The sequence below is a fragment of the Prionailurus viverrinus genome, unplaced genomic scaffold, assembly GCF_022837055.1.
Source record: "Prionailurus viverrinus isolate Anna unplaced genomic scaffold, UM_Priviv_1.0 scaffold_35, whole genome shotgun sequence".
Lineage (NCBI taxonomy): Eukaryota > Metazoa > Chordata > Mammalia > Carnivora > Felidae > Prionailurus > Prionailurus viverrinus.
Genome location: NW_025927605.1, coordinates 5,604,621 through 5,617,588, shown reverse-complemented (window position 1 = coordinate 5,617,588; position 12,968 = coordinate 5,604,621). Strand labels below are relative to the sequence as shown.

General features: G+C 58.5%; 1 protein-coding gene across 11 annotated transcripts; it reads right to left on the bottom strand.

Moving 5' to 3' along the window:
• Positions 1-144: 144 nt before the first annotated feature.
• PCGF2 (polycomb group ring finger 2) lies at positions 145-12,175 on the bottom strand. Of its 11 annotated transcripts, XM_047845488.1 has the most exons (14): positions 11,958-12,175; positions 11,231-11,333; positions 10,462-10,603; positions 10,147-10,270; positions 6,244-6,299; positions 5,926-6,077; positions 5,211-5,307; positions 4,856-4,911; positions 4,723-4,773; positions 4,408-4,516; positions 4,177-4,231; positions 3,989-4,087; positions 2,380-2,460; positions 145-1,840 (listed from the first exon to the last, which is right to left on the bottom strand). In XM_047845488.1, exons 3-14 carry the CDS (start codon positions 10,482-10,484, stop codon positions 1,463-1,465), a joined length of 1,281 nt encoding a protein of 426 aa, XP_047701444.1. In that variant the 5' UTR covers positions 10,485-10,603; positions 11,231-11,333; positions 11,958-12,175; the 3' UTR covers positions 145-1,462. The 11 variants fall into 11 exon arrangements, with proteins under 11 accessions (XP_047701444.1, XP_047701440.1, XP_047701450.1 ...); XM_047845484.1 differs by lacking the exons at positions 10,147-10,270; positions 10,462-10,603 and having other exon boundaries at positions 11,958-12,065; XM_047845494.1 differs by lacking the exons at positions 10,147-10,270; positions 10,462-10,603; positions 11,958-12,175 and adding an exon at positions 11,646-11,747.
• Positions 12,176-12,968: the final 793 nt, after the last annotated feature.

The following is a 12,968-nucleotide window of genomic DNA, read 5'->3' as shown; positions in this document are numbered from 1 at the left end:
CCCAGTGGCCATAGGGAGGGAGCAGCTCACTTTCATTCCATACGGGGTCTCCCAAGGCAGGCTGAGCCCAGAGACGAGAGACACGAGGAGGAGGGCAAAGGACCCCCCCCGCCACTTTCCCTGTCCCCCAAAGAACTACAGGTCCAGAGAGTATGCAGCATTTATTACAAAGCCAGGAGATACAAATGTCCCAGGGCAGGAGGGTACAGTCACAGCACCTCAGACACAGGACAAGGTGCAAACACAGACAAACCTGATGGGGGGGGGCTCCCAACCCCAAACACCTAGGTTGCAAGGGAGTCTAGCCTCCTCACCTCCTCCCCGATCTGAGCTATGTACACTGGAGGGAAAACAGGTGGGCAGGAATCTGGTGGGGTCTGCCCTTCAGGGGGCAGTCCACTGACCTCGCGGGACGGAGCAGAGGTCAGAGCCTACAGGCTTCTGTCTTCTTGTGCTTTTAGATGCCTCTGTCGCTCTTTCTTGACTCTGCCTCAGCTGGGGGTGGGGAGGGGACTGGAGGGCTGCTGGCCTTTGGCACAATCTGGGGTCTGTGCTTGTCTGAGGTTAGCCCCACTCTGCCTCTCCACGGCACTCCAGGCCCCCAGATGGGACTTTCCTCCCAGCCTTGCTAGTCAGAGTTTCGGGGTGGGGTGGGGGGCAGGGGCAGAACGGGGTGAAGCAGTTCACATTGCTAAAGCCACAGTGGAATTTCAAGGGCTGAGGCCTCCCGTGGCCCGAATCTTCTCTTCCACGAGATAATGATGCAAAGGCCACACACACAGGAAAAAAAAGAAAATGGCAGAACTATCTATTCTTTGCACAAAGTTTCCACTGCAAGAGGAGGAGGTAAGGGAGATGCCATCTTCACCACCCACTCACTCCTCAGAACCAGGGGATAGACTGCATTTGTAAAAGGCACTGTCTTAGCAAGTCTCTGGACATTCAACAATGGGGGGGGAGGGTGCTGGTGGGGCCGGACAGCAGCCAAAATGGGGAAAGAGAGAGGGTAGACCCCGTTCATAGCCGGCTGGAGTTGTGCCTAAAGCTTTGGGGGCTGGTGGGGCTCCCCCAACATCCCATCTGCCTTGGGAAACAGGAGGATGGAGTAGGGCTTTACTGAGCCTCAAGTGGCCCTTCGGGTCCACCGCCAGACACCCCCCAAAATAAGAGCAGGGCAAATTACACAAGACCCCCTAAAAATGAACACTCCACCCCCCACACATACACACACACATAAAGTTTGTTTCCTGTGGCATTTAAATTAATCTGGTTGGTCCATAGAAAATAAGTATGTATATTTGGTTTTTCCTATGTACATATATATATAGATTTATTTATAAAACCCGCCCCCCACCCCTAAGGCGGGAGGAGCTGGGGCAAGTAGAAGAGGTGGAAAAGGGGCCCAGAAAAAGTGGAGGGGTGGCGAGGCATGGCTGGAAAAGGAGGGAGAGGGTCCCTTTCCTCAAGTTAAGGGGGGCACAGGAGCTCCGTTGACAGTCATCTTGCGCCCCCTGCTGGTGGAAGATGGTGTCTGCAGGCAGTTCGAGGTACCCCCGTTGGCAGCTGTGGTGGCCCCACTGGCTGTCGCAGGGGGAGTAGGGGAGGTAGGGTGAGTAGCCGGGGGCCCATGGGAGCTGGGAGAGCCATGGCAGGGGGTGGCTGGGCTGGGAAGGGAGGAGGAGGTGGCTGGCAGGGTGGCAGGGCTGGGAGCCTTGTCGCTGACTGACTCACACTCAGATGCCCCGCTGGTGTTGGTGCCCTCCGAGGGGGTGGGTGCTGTGGGCAAGGTGAGCCGCTTGCAGGCCGGCTGGACCCGATACTTGAGGGGGAGAGGGCCATTCTGCAGGGAGAGGGGGCAGAGAGGCAGTGAAGGGGAGGGTGTCGGGAGAAAGAGGCCACCAAGGAAGCTACCCAACCCTCACCCCACAGTGCCCAGATAGAGGAACGGGGTCCGGGCCTTGGAGAGGAGCAGATAGGCAAACAAGACTGACCAAGCAAGGCCAGAGATACAGGGGCACACAAAGACCCAGAGAGGCAGACAGAACGTGCAAGGCCAGAGACCGGAGAGGAGGCTGGAAGGCAGGAAGCAGCATCCGCTCCTCCACGGCCACCCGACCCTGCTTTCTGCCCCAAATCAGGGCATGTCAGCTGCCAAAGGGTCCTTTTTCCCTTTAGAGTGTGGGAGGCCATCATCGGAAGACGGCTGGAAGCGGCCGGCCTGCTGTGGCAGACCACCCTGGACGTGCCCAGCTCATGGGACAAGGCATGAACCGTGATTACTGGTCACTATGTGGTCACTGTGGCCACAGACCAATGCCAGACCCTGCAGGGCTCCCCTCCCGGCCCTGTCCCCGCCCTGCACCCTCCCGCCCAGCTCACCCGCCGCCAGGGATAGATGTAGGCTATATCCATGAGAGTGTAGTACTCCTTCAGTGGCTCGTCCTCGTATAGAACCTCCACCTGGAGGAGGAGATGGAGAACACCATTACCCGGTTCAGGTTCAAGGCTCCAGCCATTTGGCAGAGAGGCTCCTAGCTAGGGGTGGGAAGTGGGGCGATGGGGAGGAGAGACTTGCAGGTATCCCCTTACTACTTTGGGGTTTCGTGGGGGGTTTGACTTCCCGGTCAGGCTTGTCCCAGCCGAACTCCAGACCACCAGACGGAGAAGGAAGGATCCAGAAAAGATACCCACATCATTAACAACCCCTGCCTCCCGCCACCCACACAGCTGTCTGAATCCCTCAATCTCTGGCAGGTCCTCTAGAAATAAAGGGGGGGCGGAGGGGGGGGGGGGGCAAAGAAAAAGCCCAGGTGAGAAAGATCTCGCAGAGCACTGGCTCTTGCCCAGGCTGCAGTGGAATGACCCTGGACGCATTAAAAAAACACATGCTTGGGGCAGCTGGGTGGCTCAGTCGGTTGAGCGTCCGACTTCAACTCAGGTCATGATCTGGCCGCTCATGAGTTCAAGCCCCCTATCAGGCTCTGTGAGGACAGCTCAGAGCCTGGAGCCTGCTTCAGATTCTGCACCCCCTCTCTCTCTGTCCCTCCCCCCACGCACGCTCTGTGTCTCTCCCTCTCAAAAATAAACATTAACAAAAAATTAAAAAAACAACAACAACACATGCTTGGATCTCACCAGAGATTCTGATTTAATTGGTATGACATGAGTCAAGTTTTAAAATTTTTTTTTTTTTTTCAATGTTTATTTATTTTTGGGACAGAGAGAGACAGAGCATGAACAGGGGAGGGGCAGAGAGAGAGGGAGACACAGAATCGGAAACAGGCTCCAGGCTCTGAGCCATCAGCCCAGAGCCCGACGCGGGGCTCAAACTCACGGACCGCGAGATCGTGACCTGGCTGAAGTCGGACGCTTAACCGACTGCGCCACCCAGGCGCCCCGACATGAGTCAAGTTTTAAAGCCTCCCACACGATTCTGATCTGCAGCAAAGTTTGGGATCCGCTGTCCTACAGCCTTGATACCCAAAGTGTGGTACACAGACCAGTAGTATTGGCAACACCTGGGAACCTGCTAGAAATGCAGAACCTATCTATGCTTTAACAAGATCTTTAGAGAACCAGTGACATATTCGAATTTGAGAAGTACTGTCCAAGACCTCCAGTGGAATTTCAGACTGGCCTTCCTTCAGCCAGGTGGCCCCAGACAACCCCCTATATTTCTGCACACATACCTCTGCCACAGTTCTGAACATGCAACCATGCACATGTGCACACATATGCACACACACACACACACACACACACACGTACACTCCGTCTTGGTTCCCGTGCATCTCTGCACACTGGCTTCAACAGACAAAGACTACTCCACCCTAATCTTGGTTTCAATTACCCTTCTATTCAGCTCAATTACACAACCACGCAGGTCCTCGTGTCACCCAGCCTGCTCAGAACAGTGGCTGGGATGCACAGATTGCCAGATGCAGCCACACAACAGGCACTCGGTTTCTGAGAGGGCCCAGGGACTCACCTTGTATTTGCTGGGCACATCCATCTTGTTGCGAAGAAACTTGGCGAGATGCATGACGGTCATGGCTGCTGGGCATTGCAGGAACCGCACCCCTGTCTGCTGAGGGACAAGCACCCAAGGGCTGGGGTCCGCCCCAGGCACTCTCTCCCAGTCCGCATCCCACCCCTAGGCAGGTCCCCAGCACTCACCTTCTCCTTGTCCCCATCCCCATTCTCCAGAGGACCTTTCTTTTCCTCCCGGTCCCTGGGGGAGGAGAAACAATGAAGCTAGGGAACCCCTGAAGCAGGCAGGATCCCCCAACACACACATCCAGAAGACCTTCCTGGAGACACCTTCTCCTGCTAGGGGAAGGGGGCCAGGGTGGGAGAGAGGGGCGACCCAACCTAGGACCCCCAAAACCAGGCGTGGCTCAGACTTGCCTGACACCTTCATAGAACTCGATGGAGAGGCTGACAATCTCGTTGTCGCTCAGAGCTCCCTTCTCCTGCTCCAGGACCTCGCCGCGGTCCTCATTGGAGCCGTTGGGGACTGCAGAAGGAGAGAGAGCTGAGGGGCTGGCCTCGGACGGGGACAGGAGCCCCACCAAGGACTCTGGATCTCACAGCTCGCGGTGGGGGGGGGGGGGTGAGTGCAACCATCCTCTGGGCCGGGGCGGTGACGCGGTGGCACGTGCAGGGCGGGCAGCCCAGGGCGGCACTGCCTGCTCAGGGGAACAGGCAAGCGAACACGCTCACCTTCAGTCAGGGGGTACGCTGCATAGAAATCCCGCCGTCGTTTCATCTCATCTGGAAGAGGAAAGCAGGGTGAGGATGGAGCACTAGGCAGGGAAGCGTGGGGCCGTGGGCAGGATGAAACGGGGGTAGATACCTTTAAAAAGCCCAGGGACCAGTTTATAGACGATGTCTTGCAGGGTTTTGTCAGATCTGGAAAAAGCATGGAGTCCCGTCAGCAACCACCTCACCCTGCTCTCCCCAGCCAGGAACCCTTATTCCCACCTCCCCTCCTTAGATCCGGGGCACAGGCACCAGGGTCCCCGGAGGCACGGTCTTTACCCCTCTAGTACTTCTCAGCCTAGACAAGCCGGATAGGACACAGAGGGAGGGGAGGGGCCTTGCTTCTCCCCCACCTGCCACCTTGGCTATAGGATGCAAAGAGGGCTGAGGGACAGAGGGCAGATGACCTAGAGAGTCGGCGTGGGCGGGAGGGACAGTGCCGGGCCCACCTGATGCTCAGCAGCGGCCTGGTTTTGTGGACCTGCACATCACACATGGGGCAGTACTTGTTGGTCTCCAGGTAGCGCACGATGCAGGTTTTGCAGACTTGGGGGTGGGGGGTGGAGAAAGAAAGGAGAGTCAGAGCCCCCTTCGTAATCCAGGACCAGCCCCCGACGGCCTCTGCTCAGATTCAGGTATCCCTTCCTCTCCACCTTTCCCCGCAGCTCAGCCCATTCAAAGGCTCAACGTGGTCCTGGTCTCACCCCTCCTCCGTCCTTGGGGGAGGAGGGGCCGTGGGAGTGCGTGCGTGCGGGTGTCAGGCCAGTGTCATGTACCAAGCAGAAGGGGAGCCCCAAGTCCGATGGAGTACAAAACAACAGCCCGCCTGCTGGACACCTCCCAGGGTCCTGGACCTCTGCCACCAAGCCCAGTGTGCACGTGGGGGGGCACGTGCATCTTCAGGGGCTGCAGCTCCAGCCAGAGGATGGAGGAGGGAACCGAGGGGTCAGGTAGGTGAAAGCTCCTGAAATAAACCTCCGGGCTAACCCCTCCCATCTCCCCCCTGCCCCTCAGGAGTCTCTCTGCGGCCAGGGACCGCCACGGGGTGCACGGACGCGCGTGCTCTCCAGGGCAGGGCCTTGTGCTCTGCCCTCCCCAGGCAGTGCCCCTCCGACCTGGCCAAAGATTGCCCGCCCTGAGCAGCGGCCCCTCTGCCCAACTCACAGGAATGCAAGCACTCCACGATGGTAGTGGCGTCGATGAAGTACCCCCCGCAGAGGGCACACATGAGGTGAGGGTTCAGCTCTGTGATTTTGATCCGTGTGGTCCGATGCATGATGCCGGGGTGGGGGGCAGGGGGCCTGGGGAGCGTCACCCTGAGAAATGAAAGTGGAATCAGAAACCCAGAGGCCCAAGAGCCCCTCCCACAGTCCACACCACCCAACGTCTGTCCCGAAGCGCAAGGCTTTTGCTCTCTGCCTCCGAGGCCAGACTGGCCACGTGCATGGGGTTGGCTCCTCCTGGCCCCTCTTGAGTATTCACCGGGTACGGGGGCTCTGGAGACGCGTGCCTCCTTGAGCGACACCATCGGGCTCCATCTCAAGAGCAGGAGGAAAGATGAAGTTAGACCAACTCTCCAGAGGAGGCAGGAAAATTGAAGAGAACAGAGTTTTTCAAAATGTCTCTGATCCCAATCCACATTCACTGAAGTGAGTGCTAGGAGCTGAGGACACTTAGACCCCCCCCTACCCAGGTGCAAGGCCCCTGCCTCGGTCTTTCTACTCCATCCTCCCCTCCTTCCACCCCATCACCCTTCCCCCAGGAAGGCAGTCCCGGAAACACTGTGGCCACGGGATACCCTAGGTTTAGAGGGAGCACCCCACCACCTCGTCCTCCTAGCTCTACATCCAGACTGGGCCCGGAGTGGCTCCCTGGAGGTCCACCATACCCTGGCCATGCAGGGTCCAGGCCTGGCGCTCAGGCAGGAAACACGGAGGATGGTCCTTACACGCCCGAAGTTGGGAGCACGCAGCTCCAGCCTGACCCCAGCCCCGACCCTGCAGGTAGTGGCAAAGAGCCTGGGCAAAAAAGACTGCTCTTGCCCCTTCTGCACAGTCCCCGCTGGACGGCCCACTGTGCAAGTCCCCCGGTCCCACACGCAGCCCGGGACCTCCCTCCCAGGCACACACAGCAATTTCTCCACGTGGACACTGCTGCCACTCCGGCTGCCTGTCCCCAGGCTGTCCAGTGACACATCACAGGCTCTCAGAGATATGCCCGCCAAAGCTGGGCAGAAAGTTCTCTCTGCAGCAGCCCCGAGCACCCAGCCAGGCCTTGGCAGGGACCTGGGAGGTCAGTCAGAGCCCAACTCTGAATTGGCTGATATGCCTAACTTCTCGGTATAAAAACCAAACCTGCACCTAGAAGGGAAGGCCCTTCCCTCCCTCCCTCCCTCCTCTTTCCCAGAGTAAAAGCCCAAGGCGTGGGGCTTGGGAGAGTGGCCAAGCCCCAATGACTCCTTCACAACATACACCCTTCTCTCCTTTCCAGAGAGATTTCTAAAGCCACCATATTGGGTTTTCTAGGACCAGAAATTCACAGCCAGGATCAACAGTTTCTATAGAGACCCCAGGATGAGTTTGGCCAGGACCCAAACAGCCAACAGAGGCTGGCCAGAGACCCAAAGAGATGGAGAGACAGACACAAAGGCCACACGCGGGAGAGACACCAAGTCTGCAGGGTAGACAGTGGAGACCAAGCAAGCCCAGAGAGCCAGCGGAGACACAGCGGCCTAAGGAAGGAAAGGGGCTCCTGTCCCAAGGAGGGCGGCCTAGGCCGGCCTCCCTGCAAAGGTTCCCCCCTTGACAATTACGCAGAAGGCTTGCTGGCTACTCCACTGTTTGGTCGTTTCCATAGTAACCCTGTCCCTGGCAAGATGCCCAAATATTATTACAACCATCCAGAGGAGAGAACAAACTCCAAGTGGCTGTCTCGCTGAGTGTGTGTAATATCCATTGGATGTGTACGTGATGTCTGGGCTTCCAAAACTACTTTGTACGACTGCTTGACCTGTGCGTGCGTGCATGTGTGTGTGTGTGTGTATCCAAATGAACCTCTGTGTGCATGCACAGACAGAAACAACACATTCTGGCCGATGCTGGTTGCTATCAGCGCATCTCACACCCGGCTCTGTCTCTCCCTCTCACGTACGCACACGTACGTACACACAAAACACACAGGCGCTTCCCACTGCCTCGGTCACCTCATTCACACACTGGCTGGATTTTCACAACACACACTGGCTCTTAAGAACTTGCATGCAGTTCCTGCCAGGTAGACTGTGGCCTCAACACGCAGGAGTTCCTAGGCAAGGGGCCGTGACCTTTACCCTCTCACTTCCGCGAGCATTTGTGAGAATTCGGGCCAAGATCGTCTCTCAAGCTCCTTTCTAGATGCGCGGGAGAAGGAAGGAGCTGTGGAGCGGACTGTATAGAAATATTCCTCCTTGTCTGGTGTAAGAGCAGGCCCCCCTCGCCTGCACTCCCAGCTCCCCCCACCCTATCCCCAGGGGCCTCAGACTGCTACCTCTGGGGCTGGGGGTGGGGAGAAGCACTGATTGGCTCCTCACCTGATTGCCATGGTTACCTGCAGGGCCCTGCCAGCAGGTGCCAAGAACAACTGTAAACAGGAGCTTGGTTCCCCCACTGTTCGCCCCCCACACCTGACACCCAATTCCTTCCCAGCTGCAACTGGCTGGTGTATCGCGGGAAGGAGACGGAAGAGGGGTGACGGTGGCTGGACTTCTGGCTGTCATCACGTTAGGGAAGAGGTTGGGAGATGGGAAACAGCATGAGGGAGAAAGACAGAGAAGTTCCGTGAGGCAGAAAAGGGAGCCAAGGGCCATTTGGAAGTGGCCTCTGTGGAGCTCTGGGGGCCGTAACAGGTCAGTCCCACTGACACCACCACAGCGGACCTGTGCCCTGTCCCCCATGCCCAACTGCAGCCAAGTCATTCAACACCTTTTGTCCTGAAACCACTGTTCTTTGCAAGGGCATGATGGCTGGGGAGCCCATCCTGGCCCCTGGGGAGCCGGGTCTTGGCCACAGTGGCAAGAAAGGAGTTCGGGTCAGCACCCAGCGCCAGCTCCTCCTTGCCAGTCAAGCCTGACCTTTGTCTTTCCTCTTCTTCAAAGCCCCTACTAATTAGAGACCACCCCCATCTCTCCATTCTAGCCAGTCTTTTTCTGGAAGCTCTCTGCACTTTAGGGCTCTCTTGTTTTTGTTTTGTGTTGTTTTGATTTTCTTCTGCAAAACCGGCTGTCTTTGATAACCCAGAGGTCTCTGCTCCTTCAGATGCCCCACGACAGCATTCTCTGCTCTGCCTTTCCTGCACATGAAATTAGCCCCACTCCCCACTAGAAAATCACCAGGTCTTAGGAAAAGTCACTCAAGGTCACATGCAGACACCTAGAACTGCGGAAGTAGAAGGGATCTTAGAAGGCGTCTTGTCCAATCCTTTCATTTTCCAGATGAAGAAATTCGGAAAGAAGTGACTTAGCTAAGGTCATGCAGTAACGCAGTGGCAGTCCTAGGAGTAGAAACTGCCTGGCTCCTGTTCCAGTGCTCTCTACACACTGGCACCCAGGCCAGGCTCCCCTCTCATCTAAGAAACCAATAAGCCTGGCCTGACTCCATCCAGGCAGGTGGAAGGCAGAAGGACTCCAGGTTCCTTAGAAGACTGCTCAGTGAGCCTTCTGGGGGAGGTCAGAGTCTGGCCCAAACATGACCATCAGCACACATTCTCACCTTGAAGTAGAAGAGGGACAGAGACTAATTGCCTCACCCCACTTCCACGGAACAGTTAGAGAAACTGAGGCTCCATGGAAGCACAGTGAGCCAGAATGTACTAGGTGCATTCCTCTGGTAGCTGTGTGGGTCCAACTGCACAAGCTCTGTGTATTTGTGTACGGAGGGGGAGCACAGGGGTCCGCCTGGGGACAATGTCAACCTCTCAATGTTCCCTGATCCTTGACCCCGGGACCTGCCCCTCCTTTGACAGCGGCGTCAAAAACATCCTCTAGTCTCCTGAAGCCGGGCTCATTGTCCCCTCTCTGCTCTCCCCCCTCAGCTTCCTAAGATCAAACAAAGACAAAACCCAAAATATACACCCAGAGCTACACATTGCCGAATATACACAGAGGCACACAAAGCCAGACACACCCCCTCCATCTCTCTCACACAACACACAAGGCCAGACAGACACTACACGCGCATGCACACACACACACACACACACACACACACCAGGCCAGACACACCCCATCACACATACAGCCAGACCAGAGCCAGGCCCACACTTCCCAGATGTATAAGCCACCCCCACCCACCCCAGCAGCACACCGTCTGACATCCCTGCCTGAAACCAGAGCTGGAAATACACACTAACCTTTTGTGCATCCCCGGTCCACCCAGGATAAATTATAACAGAAGTCTTCCAGCAACAAAGGCAGTGCAGCTCCCAACCTCCACTCGGGGGGCCAGAGGCTGGAGGAGTAGGGTGGGCATCTGACCTGCACAAAGATGTAGCCTCTTCCTGTTCAGGCTGTCTCCATTTCCATGGCAACAGCTCCATCAACCTAGACCTCTCAGGCAAGGCCAGGGGCAGCAGCAGAGAGCCCCCCCCCCTCCTGCCCACCCCCAAAGACTCCCACTTGAACTCCACTCAAGCCACACAGGGTGGATACTGAGTCCCAGGTCTCACCTGGGGTCTGTTTCCAGCCTCATTCCAAAGACAGCTCTAAGGCCACAACCTCCAACTCCAAACCAGGGAGCCCCTGGGAAAACCTCCCTACCCAAAAGCTGCAACAGAGCCGGCTTTATGCTCCTTCTCCAAGTACTAACACCTTGGAACAGAGTGGAGACGGGGAGAAGAGAAATGAGTTTCAGGAACAGATACAAACTGCGAGAGGCCCAGAGAAGGAGGCATCAGAAGACAGCGGGAGACAACCAGGAGACAAACCCCCTACTTCCCCCCCTCTCGCCCCCCAAGCAACAGGGAGCTCAGGAGAGACTGAGGCATATATACGTATGGTGGGGGTTCCTCTAAGAGACAAAGACCAGGAAGAAGCGCGGGGTAACACGTCCACGATATTTACAGGCAAATCCACCACCCCCAGGCCTCTTCCTTCCCCACCTCAAGCCATCCGAAGCAATTCTGGGCAGATGGGGGCAGTGGGGGAGGGGGAGAGGCATGCCTAGGCCCCCTGTGGAGACAGGAGGGGCAGGGGTGTCTGCTGGCCAAGAGGTCCCACCCCCTCAGAGCTAGAGGAAGGAGGGCCGGGGGAGGGAGGGGGCAGCCCGGCTCCTCGGTGGAAGAGGGGCCAGTCGGTCAGACCCCTCCTGCCTCCGCTGGCGATGGGAAATATCGCGATAACTCTCCCCCCTTCTCCCTTCTACTCCCTCCTCCCGGGCTTCCCCCGGAGCCTGGGTCAGAGGATCAGGGACCTCAGTTACCGGGTGGCCGTTCCTACCTTCCCTAGAGTCAAACTTTCGGCGGAGCCCAAGGAGGGGTGTTCCGGAGAAAGAGGCTCTGCCCGGGTGGCTCGGGGAGGGGGCGGGGCGCCCAGTCCGGGGCTGGGGGGAAAGGGACCCGCTGGGGGAGGTGCCCGAGAGGCCGGGGACCCGGGCATGGAGGAGCGCCCTCCCCCGGCCCCGCAGCGATCAAAAAGGCATGTCGCTTTCCTCCCGGTCTCAAGTCCCTGCGCGTCCACGACGCCCCAGTGCCCACGGAAGAAGCAGAGAGCGACCCCTCCCCAGACCGAAAGGGGTAGTGGGGCAGGGCCAGAGGCCGCTCTGGCTCGTGGGGCGGGCGAGGGGGGGGCAGAGATCCGGCCCCGCGCGCAGCCCACAGCCCTGGTGGCTGCCTCGGACCCTCCCCCTCGCTACCTCAGGAGCAGGTCTGCGAGGGGGCTGCGGCACAAAGAGGTGGTGGTCGAGGGAGACGCCAAATCGCTAAAAGGGGGGATCCATTTCGGCCATCTTGGAAGGGAGGAAAGGGAAAAGGGGAGAGAAAAGGGAGAAAGAAAGGCGGACGGGGCGAGCTAGGATAGGGGCTGGCGGGGTGGGGCGGGGACGCGAGAAGCAGGCCCGGTTCGGAGTCTCCCCCTCCCGCAGGGGTGTGTAAGGAGGGATGGACCGGCCCCCCAGCCCCGTTCCAGTTGCGGAGAAGGAAAGGACAGGGAGTCTGCCTCCACTTACCTGGGTTCGGGGTCCGGTGGGTCTCGGGGAGGGGGGGATGGGAGGGAGGGAGGGAAGGGGGGGGAGGGGGGCCGCAGCCGTGTCGCTCGCTCTGGCGGCGGGAGGGGAGAAACCTACGGTAAGAAAGGAGTTTGTGAAAGCGGCTTGGGGTGGGAGGGAGAGAGGGGAGGGGAGGGGACGGAGGGGGGAGGGGAGGGACCGGGGCTGGGGGGGTACAAAATGGCTTTTTTTCCTCCAGACAAGAGTAGGTCCCGCCCACTACTCACCCACGTGACCTCATTCCTTCAGGGTGTTTGCGGAGAGGGGAAGAGGAGGAGGGGGAGAGGCTAACGCGGCTGCCCCCACACCGGGTGCCGGGCCCCCTAAACTAGGACGCGACCTCACTCTTCCCAAACAGACCCTGACCCTGGAGGATGTATCCTCTTCTCTGTTAACCTCTGCAATTAACCCTCCCCCCCCCAAGTTGTGTGTGTGCCCTCCAACCCCCTGACCCTGCGATCCCCGCCCCTAAGCTGGGGCGCCTGGAAAATGGTGAAATGAGGGGGACCGGGCTGAGATGTGGTTCGTTCTGCAGTCCTACACGGCCTGGACCAAAGGGCGCTGGGTTCCGGCGGGGGACCCGACACCTCCGGCCACGCGTCCAGGGTATTTTCATTCACTCTAAGTGACACTCCCTTAAAATTAACAACTGCAACGGTGGGAAGAGAGCGTGTCCTCCCCACCCCCCTGGCCCCTCTCGGCGGCGGGATCACTGGCTCTAAAACGCCACCGCCCGGGACCCAGCCAGGGCGCCCCGGGGAAGCGAACTGCCGGGGGACGGAGGGAGAGGCCGAGGGGGTAGTCTGAGGGGGGGGGGGTCGGTTTGCTGGGGTGGAGGCTGGCGCCTCCCGCGTGCTCGCGCGGAGAAGAATGGAACGTAACCTGGGCTGGGAGACCATCTGAAGACCGGGACTCACTCCCGGTCCGGGACACAATAACCCGCTCGAGTGCAAGAGGCCCGACTGGACTAGA